The 14,559-nt window shown below is 45.9% G+C and overlaps 1 protein-coding gene across 1 annotated transcript in view; it reads left to right on the top strand.

Moving 5' to 3' along the window:
- Nucleotides 1-14,559, top strand: part of LOC119440467 (uncharacterized) — a 60,355-nt gene that overhangs the window by 9,688 nt on the left and 36,108 nt on the right. Inside the window, exons 2-8 of the mRNA XM_049662931.1 lie at nt 3,797-3,999; nt 4,090-4,495; nt 5,041-5,172; nt 7,694-7,818; nt 8,807-9,025; nt 12,292-12,439; nt 12,940-13,100. Coding sequence (XP_049518888.1) covers nt 3,797-3,999; nt 4,090-4,495; nt 5,041-5,172; nt 7,694-7,818; nt 8,807-9,025; nt 12,292-12,439; nt 12,940-13,100 — 1,394 coding nt within the window. The remainder of the gene's footprint in view (nt 1-3,796; nt 4,000-4,089; nt 4,496-5,040; nt 5,173-7,693; nt 7,819-8,806; nt 9,026-12,291; nt 12,440-12,939; nt 13,101-14,559) is intronic.

The following is a 14,559-nucleotide window of genomic DNA, read 5'->3' on the forward strand; positions in this document are numbered from 1 at the left end:
AGACAAAATTTCATCAAGCCCTGATTAATATAAACGCCTCCCGGCCTCCATATGTCAAGGTTCTAAAGCGATGCTTGCTTTGCCTGCTTTCCCGGATTTGCCTTGCATGTCTGACATGTTGGGTCGAAAAGAGAAGTTTAATAGACTAATAGAGCTTATCAAATCAAAGTAGGTCAGCAATTCGCGACAGTGACATGACAAGTGACAGAAACACAGAGTTCTCAAAAGCTACTAAGCGAAAAGAACATACTTCAAAAAGTCCATGCTGCACAGAGCAGTTTGAAGGACAGACAGCCCAGGAATAAAATGTCCGAGGCTACAAACAGAATTTTCAAAAGGACGGTCAACAAAGAAGGCCTTCGCGAACACAAAAAGTTATATGCAACACACTAGGCTGACTAACATTGCGGCATGGGCAACGACCACACGATTGTTCCTAATTATCCCAAAGCGTGTTGACCAACGTCGAAGAAACTCTTCCTCCTCGGGAACCACAAGTTCACTGTTCAAATATTTAATGGCAGGCGCACGTAGTCGCAATAGCAAAGGGAACTCGGCGCTTTGCGGCAGTCCTCTGAAAGCTGCTGAATCACGCTTCTTTCAAATTAGAAATGCCCCACACACAAGATTAATTCACTATTTCGCCGAATATGTTTGGGGATATAAATACGAAGGTTACATGAAAGTACCCGCGGAGTCGCTTATATATAACCGTTGAATGCTGACCAAGTACACCCGCCACTGTTCTACGTAACAAAATAAAAAAAAAACTAGTTTCTACATAATATCTGACCACATAATGTCGGCTGACAGGCATCTCTAAAGAACACCAATCGGTTAATGGAATGGTGAATTATATTTAATGTACTCGTTGATTTGCTTTCCTTTCCTTCATTTAGTCAGTATGAGGCACTGAGTGAGAGAGAGAAGTTTAATGATGCCAAATGCAGAGAGAGTGGGTGTCCGTTTTTGGCCAATCCTCCTGAATCGGCATGTCCCACTACCGATTCCTACATAAAACTCATCAAACCATACCAACGCAGTCTATTTATAGCATCAAAGAGGCATCATCAATCACCAAAGCTTAGCTTCACATAGATTGCAACATGTGCGTTAGATCTGCATATTTTTGTTTGCTTGTTTGTTTGTTTGTTTGTTTGTTGTTTGTTTGTTTGTTTGTTTGTTTGTTTGTTTGTTTGTTTGTTTGTTTGTTTGTCTGGCGCGATATTTTTTGCCGGAACTGTCCTGAAGCATGTGGACACGGATAAGGCCGTGAGCAACCGTATCGCCTGCGATGGCCTATTCCGGAGTTAGCAACTTAGGTATGCTCGGCGCGGTTCGCAACCCCGTTGATAAGGACACTATGTGGTGAAATGCGCGCGAGTCAGAGTAGCTCATCACGACGACATAGTGAACTGCAACCAGATGCAGGCGGTACGAAACAGTTGTATCGGCATGACGCATTTTCTTGTGTCGACCAGACGGTGCCCCTGAAAGCGCCACAGCCGACTCGCCACGATGGTTTAACGGTGACGGCCATCATAAAGCACCGCTTGCTATGCGCTGCTAAGCCTCAGGTCGCGGGTTCGATGTCCGCTCGCGGCGACCGCATTTCGATGGGGGCGAAATGCGAACAAACGCTCGTGCACCGAGTATTGGGTGCACGTTAAAGAACCTATATGTTGCCCCCATCACTGTGGCGTGCCTGATATTCATACCGTGCTTTTTGTGCGTAAAACCGTAGCTTTTTTCTTTCTTTTTTTTTTAGGCGTCACTGTCACCGACCGGTTTACCTTAACGAAGTCAGTGCCAACCGTCAGTGCAACAGCACCTGTTAGGTGCAGCGCCAAGGTTAGCCCGTGCAGATGATCGGTGACGAGCTTTGCGAGGAAAACGGCCATGACCAGCTGCATTTTCAAGGATGACGCAGGCAGCGTGCTGCGGTACATAATTGTCACCATGCGGTGCTCTCTGTCATATGCATATGAGAATTATGACCTGCGTATAGCGTACGAAAGAAATGTGCTTGCAGAGGAATTCGTTCGGTGCAGAAATATGAGAAGCTATTCCGAGCATTGTGCAAACTCGGTGGTATATATGCGTCGATACCGCGTGTCCCTACCACATTTGTAGGTTTCTCTGCGGACAGACTTCAGCCGCAGGCTCGCCGAGTGATAGGTAAAATCAGTGCGATTCGTGCATCAGCTTAAGTCCTGCTTACGTCAGAAGTGTCATTGTCTGACACTCTAGAAGTCGAACGATAGTGTGACCGAATTACGTGTACGTTGCCGCGGACGTAAAATGCGAGTAGTTGTACTGAAGTGTTGTTAGTCTAGGAAAAACCCTTGCCGAGCGCAGGTGTGCGCTACGCCACAGATTCCGAGTTTGTTTCAACCCCGCTGTGCCAAAAGGTCGCCCGCTAACGACGTGGTGTCTGTTTAGAGGCAGCCGTCAAGCTGCTCGTTCATTCTCTGCTTGGAATGATATTTAACCTTAATATCATGGTATATAAAGACGTCCACGACTGCCAAGCACTGAAGTTGCTCTACAACAAGCCGTAAAACACGAATCTATTTAACCGGATCAATTAAGTCGAAATTATGGGCTATATTTTCGAAATTTATCGCCCAGAATATGGGCGCATTGCTGACTTTGGCGTCGATCTTTTTTGTCTATCATTAATTGCTGTTACATCAGGTGTTAACTCTGAAACGGTGCTTGCTGTGATTATTTTTTTAACCAAGACATGATTCGTAGTTTGCCGCCAATATCACTGAAATGCCTGTGAAGATAACTCGGAGGAGACACAGATTACAATGTTGAGCCCCTGATAACGCCCTAATGTAACCGCAGCTATGTTAACCGCTACACAACGTAACTGCATAACATAACCGCAACCACATCAAAGCACCTTAAGATTAGTGCTTTACAAAAAAAATTCTAATAACCGGAAAATAAGAGTATTGCTCTGTTAGAATGTCGTAGGCAAAACTCCAATTATAATTTCCAGTTCATTCTAGTGCATGTTTTTCGCACTTCGTACGCGAACTCTTGACTGATTAACATGCCTGCCTTCCTCTTATCTTTCTCTCTCTCTCCTGGACGCGGGTATCAGGGTGCCATTTCACCGCATATCAGTTACAACGAAATGTTTCCTGCTACGCATAGAACCTGCAAATCGGAGAACAGGGTATGGAAGCAATATCTTAATTAAAAAGGAAGAGACTTCATTTTTCAGCATACCTCAGTCTTGGCAGCACCGACGGCCCAGCTTCTGCGAATAACCGATTTGACGCAATGACCTGCTTAAGTGCTCCAAAGCATGCGGTGCATCATGAGGTTGGCTCGACCGTTCACTTAATCAGAGCAGTAGCATGGCGACTAGTCAGTTAAGTAGTTTGCTCGAAATTGGGCGCAGCATCCACTTCTGCCTGCCCATCTCGGAGGCAATGGAATAATGTTTTTACGCATCTCTCAAGGAAATATGAGCATGCACTGTTCCGGTTCATTTCCGTTTACCCGCCGTGGTTGCTTAGTGGCTCTGGTGCTGGGCTGCTAAGCACGAGGTTGCTGGATCGAATCTCGGCCGTGGCGGCCGCATTTAGATGGGGGCGAAAACACTCGTGTACTTACATTTAGGTGCACGTTAAAGAGCCCCAGGTGGTCCAAATCATTCCGGAGTCCCCCACTACGGCGTGACTCATAAGCAGGTCGTGGTTTTGGCACGTAAAACCCCATAATTAATTTTTTTTTAATTTTCGTTTGCTCATCGGTGCACAACTTTTCATCTGCGCAGTGGGCGGTGGTTCGGCGGGCTCCGTGATCGCCAACCGGCTCTCGGCGAATCCGAGCGTCACGGTGCTCCTTCTAGAAGCCGGAGGACTGGAGACGCCCTCGCGGCAGATCCCAGCTGCCGCGCCGTTGAATCTCAGGGGTCACGACGACTGGGACTACTGGACCGTTCCGCAAAGGAATGCCGCGCTTTCTTATCGCGACCAGGTGGGACAATTCTTCGCTGTGTGAACAGGTCAAGTTGAGTAACGTCAACGTGCGAGCTCTCTTTCTTTTCATTATTTCATTCGCACCCAGCGGCTGTCCCTCTCGCGGGGCAAGGTGCTCGGCGGCAGCAGTGTCCTCAACTTTATGATCTATACTCGCGGAAACCCGAAAGACTACGACCGGTGGGCCAGCAAGTACGGCGCCAAGGGGTGGTCGTACGAGGACGTCTTGCCGCATTTCAAGGCCATCGAAGACTATCGCGTGGGGACGCCAGACCGTGAGCACACCCAATCACAAGCGGTTCATATTTGTGTCCAGTTAGTTAGGCTCGGTGATGACGTATGTCGGCGCCTGATATTCGTGAAGAGAGTAAACGTGCTACAGTTTTGGGAAGAGAGTAAATGGACTACAATTTCGGGAACAGTCGCATTCGGGAATATCACTTTATGGCGTTCGCAGGCTGATCAGTTGCGCCGAAACAAACGTATAACGATGAAAACTTGAGAGTTGGACTCACTTTTGACCAGTGTAACTTGCACATTGTGCCTTTCTCCAGATCCGACCGCGGACCGAGAGAGCAGATGGCAAGGAAAGGCTGTTGTGATATTGAATAACTTATCAACAGAAATACCACTTGATGCGAGTTCTTTGTGCTATTTCAAGAGCTTCGTACTTTCGCAACAAAGTCTTAGTTAATGACTCAGTGTGCGCAATACTTGTGTCAGTATAAGTCTTAGTCATCGAACTTGCACAACTGTTCGGTTGCACTGAACTGAAAATGTCGGCGATGTCGTTCCTGAAATTAGTTGACCCCCATTTACAACTCATAGACGGTCAACTTCAAAGACCATGTGGTAGCCGCATTTCATTTTTTTTTTTTTACTTTTCTCCTACCACTTCGCTATTCATGTCAAGACAGTACCCGGCCACGCTTTGTTTCATATATAAATCTACCAAATTCTAATAAAATACCACAGGGCTGTTGTTATGAAAGCGCAAATAGAATCTACTTGCTTACCTCCCCTGTGTTTACACCCACAGAGTACCATGGAACAGGCGGCGAGGTGCCAGTGGATTACTCCAATACCAGCACGCGCCTCAGCCAGCTTCTTGTGGAGGCGTGCAAGCAGTCGAACTACCCCTACGTCGACTTCAATGGCGCCACGCAGTCAGGTGACACATTTGTTACATTACGTGCTAAGCGTGCATACATGTACAAACCAGCAACACAGCCTTACAAGTACTGCAAAAACAATAATCATGCTGGAGGCAAAATGCAAAAACGCCCGTGTTCTTGCGTTGTGGCGCACGTTAAAGAACCCCCGGTGGTCAAAATTAATCAGGAGCCCTCCACTACGGCGTGCCTCATAATCAGAACTGGTTTTGGCACGTAAAACCACAGAAAGAAGAAGAAGCTACAGTATTGCTGATCTGAAGACTTAGAACTTTGCAGACCATTGTACAGTTTCAAAACAATATTCACGGTCACATTCAGAAGGTTATACGTAGTTGCATCGCTAAGTGAACGCATTCTTATGGCGCCTGATCGGCAGCCTTATCGAACGCATTACCGACGCATTATCGGTGTGGTGTCGCCGTCTTTCTACACCTGCACTTTCAGCTGCGTGATGATCGCACTGGAGCTCATGCCTATGCCTGGCACCCCCCAAGTTACGTCCGGTTCGGCCACCACAATTAACGGCACAGCCTGAAGTGCCGACATCGGAGGGCGCTATACTGGCTATACCCTAAACGTATGTCGGAAATATGCTCAATTTGGCTTTAACCTTAATGCAGTTTGTAAAGTGGCGCTAAACACCATGCATTGGTGGTCATGTGGTTCTACTCCCGAGCTTTAGGTCGCAACATCTTGTCGGCTCCTGCATGACGCCCTCCCTCCACCTATGCGCAGTATCGTCATTCGTATACTCTGACGTAGGCAGTAAATTTGAGCCGAAAACCAATGAACTCTCATGCTCCGTGTCCTGCTTTTTTTTTAAGCACAAGTATTCAATTAAAGGACCTATCCTGCAATTTATTATTCTGGGGTATTACGTAACTACACCACGATCTGATTATGAGGACACGCCGTAGTGCGGGACTCCGGGTTATTTTTGACGACCTGCTGGGGATCTTTGACGTGCCCCCAATGCACGGGACACGGGAATTTTTTGCATTTCACCCCCATCGAAACGCGGCCACCGCAGCCGGGATTTGATTCCGCGACTTCGTCCTTAGCAACGCAACCCACTAAGCCACTTCGGCCAGGTTAGCCTTCAATCTAAATGGCTTCTCACTTTCTGCATGCGCCCATATGTGACCCAGAGCGACCAAGACAAACTGTGGGGTAGAACTACGCGGAAGTAGCCAGAAATATTGAGTTGAATTATGCGTGCCCATATCACGTACCTAAAACACGTTTAAATAACGCTCGCTTTACTCAACTGAAGCCTTCTTCTATCCTGGAGTACCTCTTCTTCTTCCTTCTGGGGTTTTACGTGCCAAAACCAGTTCTGATTATGAGGCACGCCGTAGTAGAGGGCTCCGGATTAAGTTTGACCACCTGGTGTTCTTTAACGTGCACTACAACGCAAGCACACGGGCGTTTTTGCATTTCGCCTCCATAGAAATGCGGCCGCCGGGGTCGGGATTCGATCCCGCGACCTCGTGCTCAGCAGCGCAACGCCTTAGCTGACTGAGCCACCCCGGCGGGTCCTTGCGTACCTCATTTGCTGGAGCGCTAAACGACGGCACTATAGGAAGAACACCGCAAAGGCGCCGACTAACAACCTGTTTTTATTTGGAGGAACATACAGGAACATAAATACGGAACAAATTTAAGGAACAGATAAGACAAAAGACTTTTAGTACGTAGATTCCTTCAAGTACAAACTGGTAGTTAGTCGGCGCCCTTGCGTTCTCTTTCCTTGTCTCGTCGTTTCGCGCTCCTCCAAATAAGTTCCAAAATGTGACAACAAGCTCAATTTCGTACCCTTCTGCAATCCTTCTGTAAGATCGCGGCGTATGCCAAAATGATGCTACCGCGTATATTGCAACCTATTCTCTCAGAGTTATTTACATTTTTGCTACTTTTATATCACGTGCGGTCATTAAAGTGATAAATGTAGTTGGTGTTCCCACCAAAAGTTAGCAGCATCGTGACACAGTGCAGCATACTGACAAGTGTGAATTGGAACATCAGCACCATTTCGCCACAGAATTTGAAGACATAGTTCTCAAAGGTGGCGAATGCCCAATTACCTAATGAACTAATAAAATGTACGCCTTAATTAGTTAACCTAATTCCAGAAAAGTAATATGCGCTCCAAAGTGATAACGACGAGAAAGAACTTGTCTTGGTTACTTCTCTACACTTCGATTTGTCTTGCGCCGTCCACCTCATCTACCTCAATTGATCCGGCTCACGCCGCGGAATTCCGTTATCTGTCACAGCATATATATGTTTAATGTTGTCCAGTTGGACTAAAAACCACCATGTAAGCTATAAACAAATAATACTGAGTAGCCGACAGGTATATCTATATTGTTTAACGTGCTATCGCATCACTTGGACGTCATAGGAGAATCCATGCATTTCTTTCGACTCTTGCGCATATATAAGTACGGTAGCGCGCTCTCCCGAGATACGGGAAAGCGCTGCGCTGATGTCTGATATTGCTTGCCTCACACACAGGCTGTTCTCGCCTGCAGCACAATGTGGCGGACGGCGAGCGCTACAGCGCAAGCAAAGCCTTCATACGACCCATCGTCGGGAGACGCAAGAACCTGCAGGTGGCATTATTCAGCCAGGTCACAAAGGTATGTCCTGGGTGCAAAGTTACGGTCACTTGGCGCGTGCCCGGATGCTTCCGGGATGGCCTCGTGTAGCGTGCGAATCCACAAGTACCTTTCCTAATCTCGGCCGTTCTTAAGTTTTCTGAAAACGCCCACCATATATAGAAAACTAGCGCTGGCTTGAAGGCGCTATACGGTAATTTGCTTGTCCTACTGAAATATGCCGACACCGTCCGATAGTGACAGGAAGGCAAAGGTATGATATCTTGAACAATGACATGCTCGCTCCTATAAGAACACTTGATAAAGCCCGGTGCATCTGACCAAGCTTTTTTCCGGGGCTTTTTGAGTAGCAAATGCGCTCAAACGCTCTATAGCATGCCGATGCACTGTCAGGTTAGATGCTGGGCACATATGCGCCTCAAGAGAGTGGCGAATTTGCTGACGGGGAAAACAATGAAACGCATGTCCTGCTAAAAACTGTTTCCACCACTCTCTTGGCTGTGTGTTACGGCACTGCTGCTGCGACGTGAAATTTCAGCGCAGGTGTACAACAGCTTTGCAGGGTGAACACCTTGGGTTTTGCAACGACAGAAGAACGCACAGGCATAATACCGGTGTACCATGTCAAGCAAAGAAATCTTTGCTTATGTGTCATCAAAACAATACAAGGTATTTTGTGTTACAATGCCACTCGCAACATTACTGCCCTCATCATTTTCAAGCGCTCAAAAACGAGCGCTTGAAAATGAACTTTTTTTAATTTTTAAAGATTAGCGGGGTTACGAATAGATTGTAACGTTTTCGTTTAGCCTGAACTTTGGAGCAGGAAACAGTGCGAGAAATCCAAAGTTGCGTAAACTGCATTTCCGTGTATTGTGCATATATGTCCGTGAAGGTAAGACCTCCGAGCGTTTTAGCATCAAAGCTAAAGTTGGCATTGTCCTAGGCATATGTTGGTAAGCTAAATGACCCATCTGAAGAACGGTGTCGCCACCGTCCGGCAAGGTAAAGAGCTTCGCCGTGCCTGCGGCGATTCAGATTGATCTATCTTCAAACACAGGTGAACTTCAAAGAAAGGCGCGCCACGGGCGTGTCGTTCACCAGATACGGGCAGCCACAGAACGCATCGGCAAGGCGAGAGGTCATCCTATCCGCGGGAACCGTAGGCTCCACCCAGCTGTTGCTCCTCTCCGGTGTCGGACCCAAAGAGCAGCTGGAGAGGCTGAAGGTAGGCATTGTGCTGCACCATTTTGAGCACCTCAGTGAACGCTAGCGAAACGCTATTGCGCTAATGCGATTAGCATTCTTAGGGTACTTCACGGATCTTCCGGGAGCTTTCTTCCTTTCTATATATTTATCTATCGATCTATCTATATATCTCTGTATATATCTCTGTACGTATCTATATGTATATAAGTTTTGTGGATATTTTAAAAATATCTTGTTGCAGATAACATCATGCACTGAAGTCCTTGAGCTGGATTATTCAGAGAGGCGGACATTACTTGCACGAGAAATCGGAAGACATATTCAACTAATTAACAAGAATGGACTAATTATATGTTCAATTAATTACTTTACGGCACATGTTGAAATTTACGGATTGTAGCCGGTGAGCTTGCAAGACGTACACAGAAGAAGAAAGAAACTTTATTTAAACAGTCGGCACTTTGCTTTTAGTGGCCTCAGGTGTCGGCTCGAAGTCCTTGGACTCGGGCGGCACCTTCGGCTTGCCGGACGGCAATATTTTCCAAAGTGTGGAACAAAATACATGGGCGTTCCAGGTACCTTTGTGCTTTAATACATGAAAAAGTGTTTTGTTAAAAAAGTAAGCGGAACAACGGTGTATCTTTACTGCAAGTTTGATAGCGCACATCTGGAAACTGGCGTCATTCTGGAACTTCATTCCAAGTGGATGCTCCTTAACCTATACAATTAAACCACTCAGACATTTAGAAAGAGAAACTCTACGCTTATGCTTCGGATTACCTAGATTCGTTGCCAACAATATTCTGTACCAGGAAGCTCATGTACCCACCATGGATTTCAGATTCTCCATGCTTACGATTCAGACATTTTATTGAATGATTTTTCAAAGAGACATACACAATGTATATAAATCACTGAACCATCTGAGTTGTTTGGCGTATCGTGATCGCGATTACACAGCCCTCAGATAATACTTGTGCAGTCACAGTTACCACAATTGAATGTGTCCGTACGTCAATTTTGCCATTCGAATGATGCCTTTCCAGAACTCAAAATTGAGTTCGAGGAAATAAATCCGAATCACGCTAAACTACTGCCTAGCAGACATTTAATTATTATATTACAAGACCACCTAAGCCAGCTAGCTACTGACAACATAATAGCCACTGAAGCTTCTCTGTGCAATGAGCAGGCAGGAGTGGCGATCTTCTCTGAATCTCTTCAATGGGCATACTATCTTCGCCTTCCCGACTTCTCACCCATATTTCAGGCACAATTATTAGCGATATGTATTAGCATCATGAAATCTTCCCCGAAATGACTCATTAGATGTTACTGTGAGCGAACTCGCTGTCTGTATGTACAGCACTTACTGCATCTTTAAATTCAAGAATTCTGCAAACATTCTGTTCAATGGTTCCTCCTTACTTACGGAAAGTATACTTGCTTTGCGTACCGGGACATCGTGGGTCGCACTTGAATGAAATGGCTGATTCACTCGCAGGAGCATCCCCTTAATGGCCCTGTCAGATCTGTTTTGCCGACATCAGCTTATGTACCCGCGGCTAGGTACAGAAATTTCTCTACGTCGCAAAATTCCGCAAAATCCATTCAAACGTTGTCTTATAAATGTCACCCTCTTTGTTTTCCGTGTAATAGTAATTCCTGTCCTTTGAAGGCAATTCTAAGTTTCCTTTACAAAATTGAGATGCCGTATACCGCCTCTAAATTTTTACTTACACAGGTGTGGTCTTGCTCTGTCCCCTGTATGTTCTCTTTGCAATGCATCTCAATCTATTAAGCATTTTTTTGCTCTCGGGCCACCGATTTCTAGGACAAAAAAAAAACTCTTAGAAATTTCATTTCGACGACTTGGGCTATTGCTAACCTCGCCAAGCATACTTGCTTTTGGGGCGACGTCACTGGGATTCAGCCACAGGTATGCTTTTCTCGCCGTTTACAATTTAATTACAGACGCAAAAAGAGTACCTCGTTGAATTTCTAAAGTGATTAATTATTTCTATTAGTTCACATCTTTATGTTAAATTATTTTAACTCAAAATCCTTAACAGCGCTTTTCAAATTTCTAAACTATATTCATTTAACCCACGCTCTACTATGCATATCTATTTTTTTATTCTAATAAACGTACTTTCAACCGGCTGCTTCCTGGCCAATCCCCCATAGCGCGCGTATGAGCCAGTATTTGGAGAGAAGATGCTTGTTATGAAAGACCTTTCGGGATATTGGAGAGCGGCTGAAGGAAACATCGGGGAGAAACGAGGTTTCTGTTTCGTTGTGATTTCTTGTCCCCTTCCTGCACGATTTGTGGATCTAATGCAATGCATAGAAATGTAGTGAAACGGACTTTGAACTAAGCGTAACCACGCATTTCGCTTGACCGAACTCCATCAGCGCCAACAGACTTCTTTTCCATCAAAACACGAATCCCAGTGACAGGCATGAACGTTACTCATCTGGTTCGATATATGCCTCAGGGTGACGTCCTCGCCGGTACTGCCAGATACTGCTGTCATAGGCGATAACGTCCGTCTCTTCAGCCCTCGCAATGGATTCATTAGGTGATGTGAATATTCAGACAATTTAAGGCACGCAACGAAACGGGTAATCTGTCAGCTGACGGAAACATTCGGACATGCCAAGCCTGCGTTTGGGGGAAGCAAACTTCTCCCACCAGCATACGGTTGCGTCTGCTAAGCCAGCCCCGCATGCCGGCAGCCGGTGGATTCCTCCCCCTAAGTCAAATTAACTGCGCCGACACCAGCAAACTGGTCTTCTTTGACAGAGAAAAATTTGCATCTCACAACTGCTGAGGATAAGAATAGGAGTGTTTTGACCATTACGGCTACACTTAGACCAGCTTGCAAGCCATGGGTGCAGGCATACTGGCATAACAGGCACGCCAGTACTTTGAGCGCTAAAAGGAAGCAGAATCTCTACACTCTAAAAAGTCTCACAGCTCAATCCGTTGTCAAGAAACGTAAACTTCTCACAATAAAAAGCTAAACCCAACATTTCCTGTCGCCATACAGCTAATACAGATGCCGTTTACGAGGTAACGACATAAGGAAGTTCCGAACCTCATTAATAACTGAACCCTTAGAAGGTACTAAATGATTATTGCAACGGCCTAGCATTGGCGCAGAAAGTAGTTTTAATTGTCTAGCTCCCTCACGCAACCGTGGTACCGAACGTGCGAGCACCTAGCTTATCCTGAGCTGCAACCTCCTAAAGATATGACGATCGCTGCAACATTCTGTTTAGATTCCCGTGGTGGCTGACCTTCCGGTGGGACGTAACCTGCAGGACCACCCAGCTATCATGCTGGGATTTCCCATCAGCACAGACGTGGATGCCGGTATTCCGCCATTCAGCCTGGACGACATAGCGCGGTACGCGGGCAACAGAACCGGTAAGCCGGCTCTACGACTTCGGTGAACAATGCATCGATGACCGTGTTCGTATTGCATATACCTTCTGCGTTCTAGCATGCGATTCGTGTCGTCAAATCGTCGTGCCCTTCGCATTGTAGCATATCACGCATGGGCTCACGGTCCCATCTGACATTGTGCCTGAGATGTCTAACTGAGAAAACGAGCCTAGCGGAATGAAAGAACCACGAGGACATGCTACTCTGAACCCAGGCAGATATAGCTTACAACATCTCGGTAAAGTCAAATAACCTAAAGGACGCGCATCGTCCCGATATTACTGGAATCGGTCTCTGGATGCTAAGCACGTACTATCACGCTCAGTATGAGCTACGACGCGTTAGCGCGTGGCAACACGGTCGCGACTTGTAGCTCACGCTGAGTTCGATAGTGCACTTATACAATCTTAACTGTAACAACCACGAAGTGGTATAACTACTGTCCTCTCACATTCTCTCCTATCACCCGCGTTTTGTGCCAGGTACGATATCCATACCGGGAAGCAGCGAGTTTGTGCAGTTCTTGCACAGCGACTATTCTACAGATCCCGACGTCCCGGACGTCGAAATTGCGACGATTTCTACCTCACCATCAAGTCAATTACTCAAGTATTTTATGGCACAACTCGGCCTACTGCCAGAGGTGAGTTCAAAGTTACAAAGAGCGAAATCACTTCCTGCATACCACTCAATCAGCAGCAGATTAGGGCATTTCAACCTGAAGCATAAGTGATCTGCGATTCAAACACGAGACTAGACCGCATGGCGCCCAGCGCCGCATCTGTTAGAGCATTTAAAGCGGACAAATTTGATATATGAAATTACAGCTTAGGTGAAACGGTTACAATGTTTACGAGGGTTTCGCAAAAGTACTACTCACAAATTAGTGGTGCATTTCAGAGCGCTGTATATTACACCAATTGTAACCGCTTTAGATGTATGATTAGGTGCAGTATGCAGTATTGTGATACCATTTTTCATTGTTCCTTACAAGGTTGTAAATTTGGTGCTTCAATTTGCTTTTTGATGCGTTAGCATTCTTAGGCTACTTAACACAATTTCCCGGGGCTCTTAATCTGTAGATGTTTCTATCTATGTATCTATCTATGTAAATCTCTATGTATCTTTCTATCCAGCCGTTTTCCAGCGTACAGATTGCAGGTTTCGCTTTTGACTTTACTTAACTTCTTATTTCACCCCAAGAGGCGAAACTATGAACAGTGAGAACTATCGTGATGTGTTGCGAACTATACTGAAACCTGCAATCAGACCCAAACGTCGTGGAAAACTACGAAAAGGTGTCATCCTGCAGCAAGAGAACGCTCGGTCACATTCTGCAAACGGACCACTGAAACAACAAAGGAGTTGGCATTCGAATTGCTGGAATACCCGCCATAGAGTCCAGACCTAGCTCCAAGCTATTTTCGTATGTTTGGACCATTGAAGGAAGCGCTCAGGGGAAGAAGATGTGCAACCGATGCAGAAGTAATTGATGCGGTTTCAAAACTGGTTACCGGTGCAACCAAAAAAAATTTTTTTTTCGACGGAATCGAAAAACTTGTGAAACGTTGGGCAAAGTGCGTTGAAGTGCAGGAAGGTACGTTATGTAGAAAAATAATGTATGTTTCAGTTTTCTGTCATTAGAATAAATGTACCTATTCTCAAAAGTCCCTTCACTTTTTGACATCCCCTCGTACATCGTTAGCCTAGCCTACCTACGATGCAATTTCTCACATGCCGCACAGTCTCTACACCCCAGCCAGGTGCAATAGCTCCGTACAAAAACCCTAATCGAACCTAAACTCGAATACGCTGCCTCACTTTGAGATCCTAGTCACTTCGACGTAATTTATTCTGTAGAAATGGTGGAAAACAGTACCACACGACTTATGCTCTCAAGATCCAACAGGAGAGAAGGCCCATCAGCACAATGAAGACATACCTACAGTTGCATCTTTAGCATCGCGCCGTAACGTCTTGCGTCTCACTCTCGTTCACAGGCTATTTTGCCATTCTGTACTGCGGCACTCCTGTACTTCTTTCGTCGGCCCATTGCGTATCATCTCGGCTTGATCACCAACATAATCATGACGCTCCGTCAT

Source organism: Dermacentor silvarum, chromosome 2, assembly GCF_013339745.2.
Source record: "Dermacentor silvarum isolate Dsil-2018 chromosome 2, BIME_Dsil_1.4, whole genome shotgun sequence".
Lineage (NCBI taxonomy): Eukaryota > Metazoa > Arthropoda > Arachnida > Ixodida > Ixodidae > Dermacentor > Dermacentor silvarum.